Genomic DNA, 14125 nt, shown 5'->3' on the forward strand with positions numbered 1-14125 from the left:
CATGTGATCCAATAGTTTCATGTCTAAAAATTTATTCTAAATTCAACTATGGAAATAATCAGTGATATAGACAAAGTTTTGTATTTATATTATAGCATTATTTATATATTATTATTTATACATATAATATTTATACATTATTATTTATAGTCAGCTGATTTTCCACAATAGTGGAAAAGTCAATTAAATGCACAAAGGACAGTCTTTTCAAAAAAATTTGGTTGGGACAATTACATATCAACATGTGAAAAATCATATATGTATATACATTTTAAATGAACATACAACTAGAGTGGTTAAATAAACATACTGACTTAATAGAACACTTAAATAGCTATTAAATTTTAATATTACATCAATCACTCCTATAGTGTTTATTATGCGTCAGCCACAGCTAGAAACTTGTACATAGAAACTTATACTCATTTAAATCTCACATCAACAGATGTTGTATGAAGTAGTAACTGTCGTTAGGCGCACTTCAGAAACAGTGAGGTTAGGTTGGTACCCAAGGTCGCAGGTGGACCTGGACTGTATGCAAATCCATGCCCCTTCCTCAGTGTCTTCCCTCTTTAACTGTTAGGAGATGAACTGGTGAACTGGCTACCCGACGGACAACAAATTCTCCTTTGCCTTAAACTTCACACATGCCTCCAGGTCTTCAATAACATGAAGACAGCTCTAGAAAATACAGAAAACCCTGCTGCATTCTTGAGAACCCAGGATCACCAAAGAATTTCTCTTAAATATAATGGGAGTCGGATCAAATTGCTCTAAAGATATCCAAACCTGTCAAATGCATCGGAGACACCTGAATGCATTGCTAATAAATTCCCCTCTGGAGGCAGCAAGATGGAATTATGGGCTATAAATAAAGGATGTTCTGCACAGACTTCTGGCAATGGTTAATTGGAAGAGAAATTCCCTGGGGCCAGCGCAAGGTGCGTGAGCAGAGCGCATTGCTTGAAATTCCAGTTTAACAGCCACTGGTACTTAACACATCGGAGCACAGACTGCCTGGCCGGATGGACTTTGGGATTCTAAAGCTGGATTTACAAAGTTAAAAGCAAAAAACCAGTGAGGCAGGGTTACATGGATTTTTTTCTTGCTGCCTGGGGGATGAAGCTGTGCATAGTCAGAGAGAAAGCTAAATACTGAAATCTGACCTCCACCATAGTGGATCCAGTATCCAAAAAAAAAAAAAAAAAAAAAAAAAAGTATCAGGTAATAAAATGTACTTTCTAGCATGCTCACTTCTCTGGCCACAGACTCACTCCTCCACCTGTTAATCTACTTTGGTATAAACAACCTCCCAGTTCACAACCTAGAAAGACAATGTGGGCACTTGAATAGACAATAAGGGAAGCTGAATCCAAGAGAGTAATTGCATCTTTGTGAGAAATACTGGGGGAGTAAAGACTTCTTTCTTACATAGAATGAGTTTCCAGAAAATAAGTAAAACCAATTAGCAGTTGATGAAAATTTCCTGGAAAATACATAAAGAAAATAACACTTGATAAGCATAGAAAAGACATTTTTTAATGATTGTGAGACAATGTTAGCTAATACTGTATGGTAGCATTTGTGTTTGCCATGCCAGGCAGGGCTCTACCAGACTTACATGGACAGCTGCACTGACCCTCCAGTGCATCAGGCAGCAGCGTCACCCCCGTTATCAATTAGGAAAATGAAGCAAGGAAGTTGAGTCTTTTGTTTAACTCGGCACGGCTCTGAATGGCAAACCGCGTGTGTCAGACCCAGGGATCCATCGGCACGTCCTGCTCGTGCTGCTTTTCCTTTGGACCTTCTCAACTTACTGCCTCGACTTTCACTGTTCAGAGTCAAACTTCACGAATTTTCTAACTCCACTGCCTCAGATCTGGACTTCCTTTCCACCATCCCAACGATGGACAACATCACTAACAGTCGTCATACTGCAGCATCCAGTGAAGTCTTTTTGTTTGTTTGTTTTTGTTAATGGACCTGCCAGCAGAGCAGCAATTAAAGTGTGGATTGCGCTCTACTTTTTTTTTTTTTAATTGTGAACACTTAAAACATGAGCTGTCCTGTCTGAACAAAATTTCAAGTATACACTATAATATTATTAAATACAAGCACTATGTTTTACAACAGATCCCTAGAACTTCTTCCCCTTGCATAATTGAAATTTTATAGTCTTAAAAAAAACCCACCCATTTCCATCTCCCTCCAGCCTTTGGACACCACCATTTTACACTCTGCTTCTCCGAATTTGACTACATTAGGTATGCCATATGTGTGGAATCATACATTACTTGTCATTCCATAACTGGCTCATTTTACTCAGTGTAATGTCCTCCAGATTCATCCTGGTTGCTGTACATGGCAGGGTTTCCTTCTTTTCAAAGGCTGAGCAATATTCCGATGAAAGTATGTACCACATTTTCTGTATCCATTCATCTGTGAATGGGCGTTTAGGTTGCTTTCATATCTTGGACACTGCAAATAATTATGCAATGAACATGGGAATGAAAATATCCTTTTGGGGCTCCTGGCTCCAATTACTTAGGCTATATACTGAGAAGTGGGATTGCTGGGTCATATAGTAATTCTGTTTTTTATATTTTGAGGATCATAGTATTTTCCATAACAGCCAGGCCATTCTACATTCTCATCAACAGTGTACAAGGTTTCCAGTTTCTCCACAGCCTCTCCAACACTTTTCTTCTGTTCTTTTGATAACAGCCACCCTAACGAGTATGAAGGGCTGTCTCATTGTCTTCATCTGCATTTCCCTGATGGTTAGTGATGCTGAGCACATTTTCTTACACCTGCTGGCCATGTGTATGTCCTCTTTGGAAAAATGTCTATCCAAGATTTTGCTCATTTTTAACTGGGTTATTTGTTTTTTGCTATTGAGTTGTAGGAGTTTCTTATATATTTTGGATATAAACACCTTATCGAATGTAAGTTTGGCAAGTAGATCCTCCCATTCTCTTAGGTTGTCTTTTCATTTTATTCTTTGTGCAGAAGCTTTTAGTTTGATACAGTTTCACTTGTGTATTTGGGGGTTTGTTTCCTGTGCTTTTGGTGTCATATGTCGGGAACATTTGCCAAGGCCAGTGTCAGAAAGTTTCTCCTCTATGTTTTGTTCCAGGAGGTTTATAGTTTCAGGTCTTGCGTTTAAGTCTTTAATCTATTTTAAGATGATTTTTACTTACAGTGTAAGATAAGGGCCCAGTTTCATTCTCTGAATGTGGATATTCAGTTTTCCCATCACCCTTTGTTGAAGGGACTATGCTCCCCGCCTTGTGTGTTCTTTCTCCCTTGTTGAAGATCAGTTGATTACATAGATGTAGGTTTATTGTCAGTCTGTTTGTTCCATTGATTCATATGGCTATCTTTAAACCAGTAATATAGTTTTGATTACTGTAGTTTTGTAATATATTTAGAAATCAGGAAATACGATGTCTCCAACTTTGTTCTTTCTTAATATTTCTTCAGCTGTTAAGGAGTTTTTCTACTTCTGTAAGCATTTTTGACTGTCTTCATGTAAAAAATATGAATTTGATGGGAATAGCACTGAATCTGCAGATTGCTTTGGGTATTATGAACATTTTAACACACTAAGTCTTCCAATATATGAATATATATTTCTATTTACTTCTGCCTTCTTTTGTTTCTTTCTTCAACATGTTGCAGTTTTCATGGTACAAATCTTTCATCTCCTTGGGTCTAATCCCAAGTATTTTATTGTCTTTGATGTTAGTGTGAACAGGATTGTTTCTTTAATTTCCTTCTCAGATAGTTCACTGTGTGTATAGCAATCAATTTTTGCATATTGATTTCAAATCTTACAATTTTATTGAATTTGTTTATTAGTTCTAACACTTTTTTATGGGGCCTTATGGTTTTCTACATACAAGATCATTTTGTCTGCAAACAGGTATATATTGACTCCTTTTTGAATTTGGAATTCTATTTCTTTTTTTCTTTTTTTTCTATTGCTTTGGCTAGAATTTCCAGCACCTTGTTGCACAGAAGTGGTGAGAGGGAGCATCTGTAACTTGCTTTTGATCATGAGACAGTCTTTAATTTTTCTTCTTTGAGTCTGACGTTAGCTTCGGGCTTGTCTTCTATTTCCTTTACCACACTGAGGCACATGCCTTGTATCCCTAGTTTGTTAAGCGTTCTTATCATAAAGGAGAGTTGAATTTTGGCAAATGCTTTTTTCTGCATCTGTTGAGAAAATCATGGGGTTTTTCTCTCTTATTCTGTTAATGTGGTGTATCACATTACTGACTGTATTTGTTGAACCATGCCTACATTCAAGGGGGATAAACCCCATTTGATTATGGTGTATAAGCCTGTTGACCTCGATGGACTAGTATTTTGTTGATAAATTTTGCATGTATGTTCATCAGGGATATTGACATTCTTCTCTTGTAACACATTTGCCTGGCTTTGGTATGTGGGTAACCCTGACCTGGTAAAATAGTTTGGAACTATTCTTTCTCCTTCAATTCACTGCAGGAGTTTGAGAAGGAGTGGCAGTAATTTTTTTTTTTAAATGCTTGCTAGAATTAACCAGTGAAGACATGTGGTCCTGGGACTTTCTGTTTTTGGAGGCTTTTGATTACTGATTAAATCTCTGTACTGGTAATTAGTCTGTTTAAATTTTATATTTCTTCAGTATTCAGTCTTCGTAGGTTGTATATTTCTAGGAATTAATCCATTACTTTAAGGCTATGTAAGTTGTTGGCATATAGTTGTTTATACTATTCTCTTTTGATCCCTTTTTATTTCTGTGATATCAGTTGTAGTCTGTTTTTATTTATTTGAGTCTTCTCTATTTTTTCTTAGTCTAACTTACATCTGTCAATTTTTATTTTTCAGAAAACCAACACTTATTTTGATTTTTTGAAATATCTTTCTATGCTTTGTTTATTTTTGCTTTAAGTTTTATTATTTCCTTTCTTAATTTTTGGCTTAGGTTATTCTTCTAATTCAATAAGGTGTAAACTTAGGTGGTTTATTTGAGGTCTTTCTTCATCTCTGATGTAGGTGTTTATCAATATAATGTTCCCTCTGAGTAATACCTCTGATGGATCCCATAAGTTTTGGTATGTTGCATTTTCATTTTCATTTATGCTGACATTTTCTGATTTCCCTTTTGAACTTTTCTTGGCTCCATTGTTTGGTAAGGAGCATGATGCTTAATGTCCACATATTTGTGAATTTCCCAGTTTTCCTTCTGTTGTAGATTTCTAGTTTCATTTCTCTGTGGTCAGAAAATATATTTACAATAGCAAGATTTCAATCTTTTAAAATGTTTGTGACCTAACATGTGATCTTTCCTGGAGAAAATTGTGTTTGTTTTTGAGAAGAATGTGTATTCTATTGTTTTGGGGTGGGATGCACTATATATGTCTGATAGGTCCATTTGATATACATAGCATTATTTGAGTGCACTGTTTCATTATTAATTTTCTTTATGGATGTTCTGTTCATTATTGAGAGCGAGTTATTGATGTCTTTTACTATTATTATATTGGTGTTAATTTCTCCCTTCAGCTCTATTGATGTTTGCCTTGTGTTTCTAGGTATTCTAATGTCAATTGTCCAGGACTGAATCTTCTTTCATTTTACAATGTCCTTCTCTGTCTCTTCTGATAGATTCTGACATACATTCTATTTTGCCTGATGTAAGTAATGGCACTCCTGCTCTCTTTTGTTATTTGTTATATTATTTTCCATTCAGCCACTTTATTAATTTGATTAAGGAGTTCAGTTTATATGCTTTTTTATGTATATTTTCTTTGTGATTACCATGAGGCTTACATAAGGATCTTATAATTATAACAATCTATATACCCTTTATCTTTTAACTTTTATACTAAAATTAAAAGGAGTCTACACACCAATGTTACAATCGTTGTACTTGTCTGTATATTTACCTTTATCAGTGAATTTTCTGATTTCATACTATGCTTTCTTTTTGCTGTTTATCAACTTTAAGCACTCCCTTTAGTATTTCTTTAAAGCAGTTCTAGTGGTAATGAACTCCCTCCACTTTGTTCATCTAAAAAAGTATTTTCTTCTCTTTTATTTTTGGTGTACAGCTTTGCCAGGTATAGCATTCTTGTTTCATAATTTTTTTCCCCAGTACTTTGGATATACTATTTCAATCTCTCTGGCCTGCAAGCTTTCTGCTAAGAAATGGATTGATCACCTTAAGAGGACTTCCTCCTACATGGTGGGTGATTTTTCTCTGAGTGATTTTGACTTTTGACAATTTGGTTATCATGTCTCAGCATAGACACCTTCTGTTTCATTTATGGGCTACTTTGGACTTCATGAGTCTGGGATCTACCGCCTTCCAAAGATCTGGGAAGTTTAGGGGCACTGCTTTTTTAAGCTTTCTGCAACTTTCTCACTTTTCCCCTTATGGGACTCCCATACTCTGTGTGTTGTTCATTTGAGGTGTCTCATCTTCAGCTTCCTTTACTCTTTCATTCTTTTTTTTTTTTCTTTTTGCTTCTCTAAATAATTTCAAATGACTTGTGTTGAAGTTCACCAATTCCTTCTTTGCTTGATCAAATCTGATTCTGAAGCTCTCTATTGAATTTTTAGTTGTATTCTCCAGCTCCAAAATGTATTTACTTCCATTCTTTCTCTCACTCTCTTTTTTTTTCCTTCTTTTTTCTTTTTTAATGCCTTCTTTCTCTTTCTTGATATTCACATTTTTAATGTATCATTTCCCTGATTTTGTTTAGTTGTGTATATGTGTTATTTTGTAACTCATAAAAGCATCTTTAAGATGTAGCTTCTTGAAGATGATTAGTTTGAACTCTTTTTTTTGGAAATTCATAAATCTCCATTTCTTTAGTCTTGGTCGCTAGAGATTTGTTTTCTGGTTGGGTCATATTTCTTTATTCTCCATGTTTCTTGCAGTTTTCCATTTGTGTCTGCGTACTTGTAGAAACAGACGCCTCCCCCAGCATTTACAGACTGGCTTTCACAGGGAAAGGGCCTCACCAGGCAGCCAGCTAGAGTCTCAGGCTTTTTCATGGATGTGCACATCCCCCTTCTCTCTCTCCGTCCTGGGCTGTGCGCCTTCTTCCATTTGTGCACAGCTGCCACCACTTTCCCTGCGGCCAGTGTGCTGAAAGGCCGAGGGTGTTGGGTGCAGGCTCCACTCTCTTTCTCCTGAGGGAGAAACCATGAGTCAAGCTGCGCCCTCTTGGTGCCGAACTGTGCCTGCTTGGGGGAGGGACTCCTGGGGGTGAAGTGAAGTTATGTCCTTGCCTGTTTCACCTGGCTGTCACTAGCTCTGTGCTCATCACCATGCTACAACTTACTGACTCGGATGTGGAGGTTTCATAAAGCTATTTTCACCCGTGTGCTGTTTCTAAATCAGCGTTGCTATTAGGGGACGAGTTGGGACTTCCCACTCTGCCAGCTCTCTGAAGTCACTCCCCATAGCCTAGTTTTTGAACGCTCCTTCATCTTGACTTCCTAACGTCACTGTCTTACCTCTTCTATTGCTCCCATCAGTGCCTGCAGATCGGTGTCTCTGCCTCTTACTTCGTGTGCACTTTCATTGCTGGCATTCCTCCAGACCGCGTGCTAAACGCACTTTTCTTCTATTCAAGTATTCTCCTTGGGTGATACTGCTGTATCCTAGGAAGTCACCTAAGATGCATATAATAATTGGGACAAAATTAAGAATATATGATTGTAATGGTGGTTACAGTGTTTCTCTTCTGAGTATATTTTGTTGTCATGTATTTTGAAAATATTGTATTTATCTTATCTATTTGTTCATTAAATATGAAAGTAATGTATTATTGGTGGAAGTATCTTTATATGTTGAAAGACATCTTGATCCAATTTTGTTCCTGATCACTTGCTAATTGAGAAATAAATGTTATTAGGTAATGTAGAGTTAAGATTATATCCAAATGGCCATTGATATTATAAAGGAAATGAGGTATGAAGTCAGAGTTAGCTTTGAAAAGTTGAACTAGTAATTTTAGTAATAATGCCTAACTTTAAAAAATTCCAATTAAATGCATGAAGAAACAAGTACAAAATTAAATTAACTTCATCATTTTATAAACTTGTCTGAATTTTCCAAGTTCAAATATAAATCTCTCACAAGATTTACACTTAACAGTATCAAGCCAATGTCTCTGGTAAATTTTTATTGTATTTTTAAAAATATGGACTATAATAAAGAAAAATCCCTCACCAGATTCCTTCTGGAAAACAAGAAAACATCCAACAATAACAGCAAGCTTCAAATCCACTTAATTAAAATCTTCAGCTTTATGAAACCAAGCAGATAGGCTAAACATTACTCAGGTTTATAAAGGGAACATTAAAGGAATATTGTGATATTTTCAGAGTAGATATTAAGCTTTTCATAAAACAGTATTGAAAGAGTAATTTCATAAATAGTTTTTTCCCCAAAGTTAGTTATTGGTATGGTAAACAGGACATTATTATGTGCCAGGGGCTCTTCTAGGTACTGGAGCTAGAATAATTAACAAAGCAGATCAAAATGGTCCCTTCCATGGGTTTTCATTCTGCTAGAAGAACATAACAAGTACATACACATTTTTCATTATTATTATTATTATTATTATTATTATTATTATTAATTATTATTATTATTATTATTACAATATATAGCAAGTTAATTGGTGACAGTGAAGGGAAAAAAGCAAAAAGGAGGATGGAGAGTGCTTGAGTGGGGACATAGGGTTTATTACTAAATAATGTGGTCAGGAAGTGTCTAGTTGGACAGTTCAGCAAGGTGGCAGTAAGACTGCAAAAGAGTAAGAGAGGGAATAGTGAGATGGGAGATGAGGTCAGAGATGGAAAGAGGCCAGACCATGCAGGTCCTCATCAGGCATTTTAAGGGCTCGTATTATGGTGATCTAGGCAGCCATTAAGTGGAAGGTTTTAGCAGAGTGACATGATCTGATTCACATTTAAACAGAATCACTCTTGCTGCTATTGGAGGAAAAGGCAAAGTGGAGTGATTAATTTGGAGACCATGTCCAGTAAACCAGCTAAAGATGCTAAAGATGATGAAATGACACCGAGATGGTAGTGATGGAAGTAGTGAGCAGCAGATTTCAATTCTATTTTGTTGGTAGGGGCAACAGGATTTTCTGAGGGATTCAGTTCAGATGCAAGAGAAGAGAGAAGTCAAGGATAAATGCAAGTTCTTTTGCCTTGACCAAGGAGAAGAATAGACAGAATAAGGGGAGGGGAGAGGGTGGTAAGGAATATAGGTGTTTGATTTGGGGCATGTTGAATTGAAATGCTGATGGGAATTCCAGGAAACATATCAAGTTGGACATGAGATATGAAAGTTTAGAGAAAATATGTCTGGAGATTAATATTTGGGCATTTTCTTCATGTGCACTCTTTTTAGAGCTATGAAAATGTGACTTAGAGAATGTTTGAGGTTGGAAAAATCCCAGAAATAATTAAATCATGTCCAAACTCTTTATATGAGAGATAAAATTAATAATATCCAGTTAGGATCAGAGACTATGAAACATCTAAAACTTTGGATCAGCCTACAAGCCCTTAGGGATGTATTTATTACATTTCCCAAAGGCAAGAAAATAGAAATATTTCAGGAGTTGTTAATGAGATGATGACTTTATACTGATATTTTCTAATAAAAACTAGTACCAGAGGGAACTTTGTAATGACTTTTAAAATTTGAAAATAGATTTACTCTCTGCTTCAAATAGATCTGGATTTGTCTCTTCAACATGTTTCATTTACTTTTATATATATATATATAATGACTGTAATAATCAGTTTATTACACAGATTAATCATTCTTGAATGTACAAGCTCCAGAGGAGCAAATGGGTCTTTAACTATAAACAAGTATTTCCATCAAATGAATTTTCACTCTTACATACAGATAGAGCTAAGCTGTTAAAAACATAAGAAAAATAAGAGCTATTAGCTATGCATTAACTGAGAAACCACATACAAACCAAAGAATATGGAAGCGAGAAAGGGGCTGAAGGATAAAGGGTGGGGAGATGTAAAAGAGTTGGATCAAAGCCCATCACACTTCACATACTCATAGCTCCAATCCATTTAAATGTTGACCAGTTAAACTTAGACCTTAAAACACAGGATGTGGGTAGAGTTTAATCTGGTTGGTCATAACTTTCACCTAAGATGTAGGTCCTTAGAATGAAATGAATACAGAAACAGCTTTGTGTTCTTCTCCTTGCTTTTCAAAACTGTTTTGAGTTTAATAGGATTCCACTTAAAAAAACCACCTCCTACAGGTCAGTGGAGCTTTTCTTCCCCTTTCAAGCACACACCATACCCACCACCACTCACCTTGCTGTTATCCAAATTGAAGTCAATAAGGAAAGCTTTTAATCTTGCACCGAGGTTATGCCTGGAGAACTGGCTTGTCACACACACATTTCTCTGCTTGGAGGCAATGTTGGTACAAAAGTGCAGGAGTTATAGTTTGTTGTTCCAAGTATGTGCAACACGCAGCACTGCTGTTATCAGGTAAACATGTGCACGGGGGAAGATGAGGTGTGGGCACATAGAAAGCAGTCAGATGGAAATCAAAAGGACTTTCAGAGTTTCCCTATTTTTATTTGTAGAGGTTATCCAATAATTTCTTTAATTACATCACATACTTCTGAGTCCATTCCTGAGCTATTCTGCTTTATTTTTCTCTCTGTTTTGTAGATCCTCTGAGCAGTCTCAGGCACTAAAGGATCATCTAATCCATATGCCACACAGCAGAGAACAGATGACGCGAGTACTTTTGAAATAGTGCTGGAGACCACTGTGACTGTAGAATATCAGGAAAAATGTTGCCATGATGGTTGGTATTTGGATGGTAAATTCTTGTTGTAAATGCACCCTTAGGTAGTTTGAAGGGGTAACGTGTTGGGAAATGAGTTGTCAAGAATAATACTCCACCCTGATCAGGACGGTCGTTTGGCCCCATTATTGTAGCTTGCCAATGGACCGTATCACCTCCAGCGGGACCTGCTGAACACTGTGCTGGGGGCTCCCACGCAGGTCATTCAATTCAACTTGGATTCTCTTCAGAGCCATCGTGGGAGGCGGGCGGCGGCAGCGGCGGCCCCGAGGCGAGGACGGAGGCAGGGGAGGGACAGGAGCGGGCGAGGGGGCACGAGGCCGCCTCGGTGATCGCGGATCGGCGGGAGAAGATGGGGCGTTCCGGAGAGCGGATCCGGTGGGACTGACTGAGGCCGGGGCCCACGTGGCGCCTAAGCCTGCCGCAGCGGTCGCCGCGTCACCCGGCGGCGGCCCCCGAGTGCGGTGCCGCCCGGGACGCCGCCGCCGCCGCCTGAGCCGCCTGAGCCGCCTGAGCCGCCGCCGGAGCCGCCTGAGCCGCCGCCGCCTGAGCCGCCGCCTGAGCCGCCGCCGCCTGAGCCGCCTGAGCCGCCGCCGCCGCCGCCGGAGCCGCCTGAGCCGCCGCCGCCTGAGCCGCCTGAGCCGCCTGAGCCGCCGCCGCCGGAGCCGCCTGAGCCGCCGCCGGAGCCGCCTGAGCCGCCGCCGCCTGAGCCGCCTGAGCCGCCTGAGCCGCCGCCGGAGCCGCCGGAGCCGCCTGAGCCGCCTAAGCCTCCTGAGCCGCCTAAGCCGCCTAAGCCGCCTGAGCCGCCGCAGCCGCCGGAGCCACCTGAGCCGCCTAAGCCGCCTGAGCCGCCGCCGCCGCCTGAGCCGCCTGAGCCGCCTAAGCCGCCTGAGCCGCCGCCGCCGCCTGAGCCGCCTGAGCCGCCTGAGCCACCTGAGCCGCCTAAGCCGCCTGAGCCGCCGCCGCCGCCTGAGCCGCCTGAGCCGCCGCCGCCGCCTGAGCCGCCGGAGCCGCCTGAGCCGCCGCCGCCGCCGGAGCCGCCTGAGCCGCCGCCGCCGGAGCCGCCTGAGCCGCCGCCTGAGCCGCCGCCTGAGCCGCCGCCGCCTGAGCCGCCTGAGCCGCCGCCGCCGCCGCCGGAGCCGCCTGAGCCGCCGCCGCCTGAGCCGCCTGAGCCGCCTGAGCCGCCTGAGCCGCCGCCGCCGGAGCCGCCTGAGCCGCCGCCGGAGCCGCCTGAGCCGCCGCCGCCTGAGCCGCCTGAGCCGCCGCCGGAGCCGCCGGAGCCGCCTGAGCCGCCTAAGCCTCCTGAGCCGCCTAAGCCGCCTGAGCCGCCGCAGCCGCCGGAGCCACCTGAGCCGCCTAAGCCGCCTGAGCCGCCTGAGCCGCCTGAGCCGCCTAAGCCGCCTGAGCCGCCGCCGCCGCCTGAGCCGCCTGAGCCGCCTGAGCCACCTGAGCCGCCTAAGCCGCCTGAGCCGCCGCCGCCGCCTGAGCCGCCTGAGCCGCCGCCGCCGCCTGAGCCGCCTGAGCCGCCGCCGCCGCCTGAGCCGCCTGAGCCGCCTGAGCCGCCGCCGCCGCCGGAGCCGCCTGAGCCGCCGCCGCCGGAGCCGCCTGAGCCGCCGCCTGAGCCGCCGCCTGAGCCGCCTGAGCCGCCGCCTGAGCCGCCGCCGCCGCCGCCCCTGCCTCGGGGCCTCCGCGCCGCCCGCCCGGCCGCCGGGGGTCGCCCCGCCGGTGAGCAAGCGCCCCAGGCCCGGGGCTCCGCGGCGCCTCTCGGTCGGACAGCCAGAGGGACTGCCTGCTGCAGGTGGGCGCTGTTTCTTTCACTTTGAATCCTTGTTTTGGCCCAGGGGGAAAATAACGATTTGAAATGCCATGTTTTGTTTTCACTCAACAATGAGACCTGAAATCTGAGTCACGCCTCCTCTTCAAATCATTTCAGTCCTTTAGCCAGCGATATCACAGACCTCCGCCTCCCACTGTTTTACTCACACATCCTCTTGAAAATCAGGCTTTCAAGGTAAACCCAGCTGATCTCATCACAAACCTGCCCTTTTGAGCGAACAGAACGTCACTGAAAATAAAACAGGGCCAAATGGCTGGGGAGTAACGTAGAGGATTAAGTGGTAAGGGTGCTTGGGAGCCAAGCTTTGCTAAACATCGTGGACTTTGTTAAGGACATGAACCATTTATGCACAGATGGTGGGAAACAGAATATGTTACAGATGGAAAGGCCAATATTTAAAAACAAAACACAATAAAACAAAAAAATTATGAGTGCTTTATAAAATTTGCGTATATTTTGCATAAAGAAGCAAGCTGTCTTTAAAATGCATCACTTTTGAGAGGCTACATGATGGAGCCCTGAATCTCTCCCTGTCTTCCTCCCTCCTCTAAACGTACTACAAAAACCATTGACACGTGCTACTCCTGACAGCATCTGAAATATGCCCTTAATGTGAAAATTGTATCAATATTTTAAGGCTTTATTTATACTGTTCCTCCTCTGTGAAGACCTACTGATCTTATTCCAATCAAAATGCCGTTGTTTTCTGTAATTTTATAATTCAATTATCTCTACCCTCTGCAGCATGTTTAATATTTATTATGCATTTGGCCTTGGGGGCTAAAAGGCTAATATTCTGCAAGGTTTATACTTTGCATTGTTGCTGGGTCAGTTTGTGTAATGAACAAGTGAAAAAATTAACGTTGTATCTGAACCTAACATCCCTAAATTTTATGTTTAAGTTATGTTAAATTTATGTTTAAATATGCTTAAATAACTGAGATTTTCTCACTGATTTAAGGGAAAAATTCAAAGACAAATTCTTATATGAATGTATTTCATTAACTGGTTAGCTTTTAGAGTAATTTAAAAAAAAGATCAAATTTTTTAATGTTGCCTGTACTATACAATGTTACATTTATGCAACAGTCAATGAAAATATCAGTGTAACCTTATTTATTTATGAGAGTAAAGGTTTAATGAGACCAAAAGGTATTTTTGTAAGTCAAAGATTGTAATGCTTCATATTTTAGTTCTATTTTCAGGAAAGTTACTGCTTTCCTGGTTGAGTTTTGCTTTATATGATATGTATTATTTAAAAGGAGACATCCCTTATTGTAGGCTAAAAATCAGGAAAACTTTAAGTAAACCATTATGTAAACATGTTTATGGTGACTGATAGAATGGCTGAAAAGTATAACGGGAAGGATGGATTAAATTCATGACAACTGGAAAATTGAATAAATGGTACATGA

General features: G+C 41.3%; 1 protein-coding gene across 1 annotated transcript in view; it reads right to left on the reverse strand.

The window, feature by feature from the left end:
• Window positions 1–14125, reverse strand: part of LOC141573293 (uncharacterized) — a 60875-nt gene that overhangs the window by 20113 nt on the left and 26637 nt on the right. Inside the window, exons 2-4 of the mRNA XM_074373102.1 lie at window positions 11993–12292; window positions 10369–11734; window positions 7516–7674 (exon numbers count right to left, since the gene is read on the reverse strand). Coding sequence (XP_074229203.1) covers window positions 10999–11734; window positions 11993–12292 — 1036 coding nt within the window. The 3' untranslated portion in view covers window positions 7516–7674; window positions 10369–10998. The remainder of the gene's footprint in view (window positions 1–7515; window positions 7675–10368; window positions 11735–11992; window positions 12293–14125) is intronic.

This window comes from Camelus bactrianus, chromosome 1 (assembly GCF_048773025.1).
Source record: "Camelus bactrianus isolate YW-2024 breed Bactrian camel chromosome 1, ASM4877302v1, whole genome shotgun sequence".
Lineage (NCBI taxonomy): Eukaryota > Metazoa > Chordata > Mammalia > Artiodactyla > Camelidae > Camelus > Camelus bactrianus.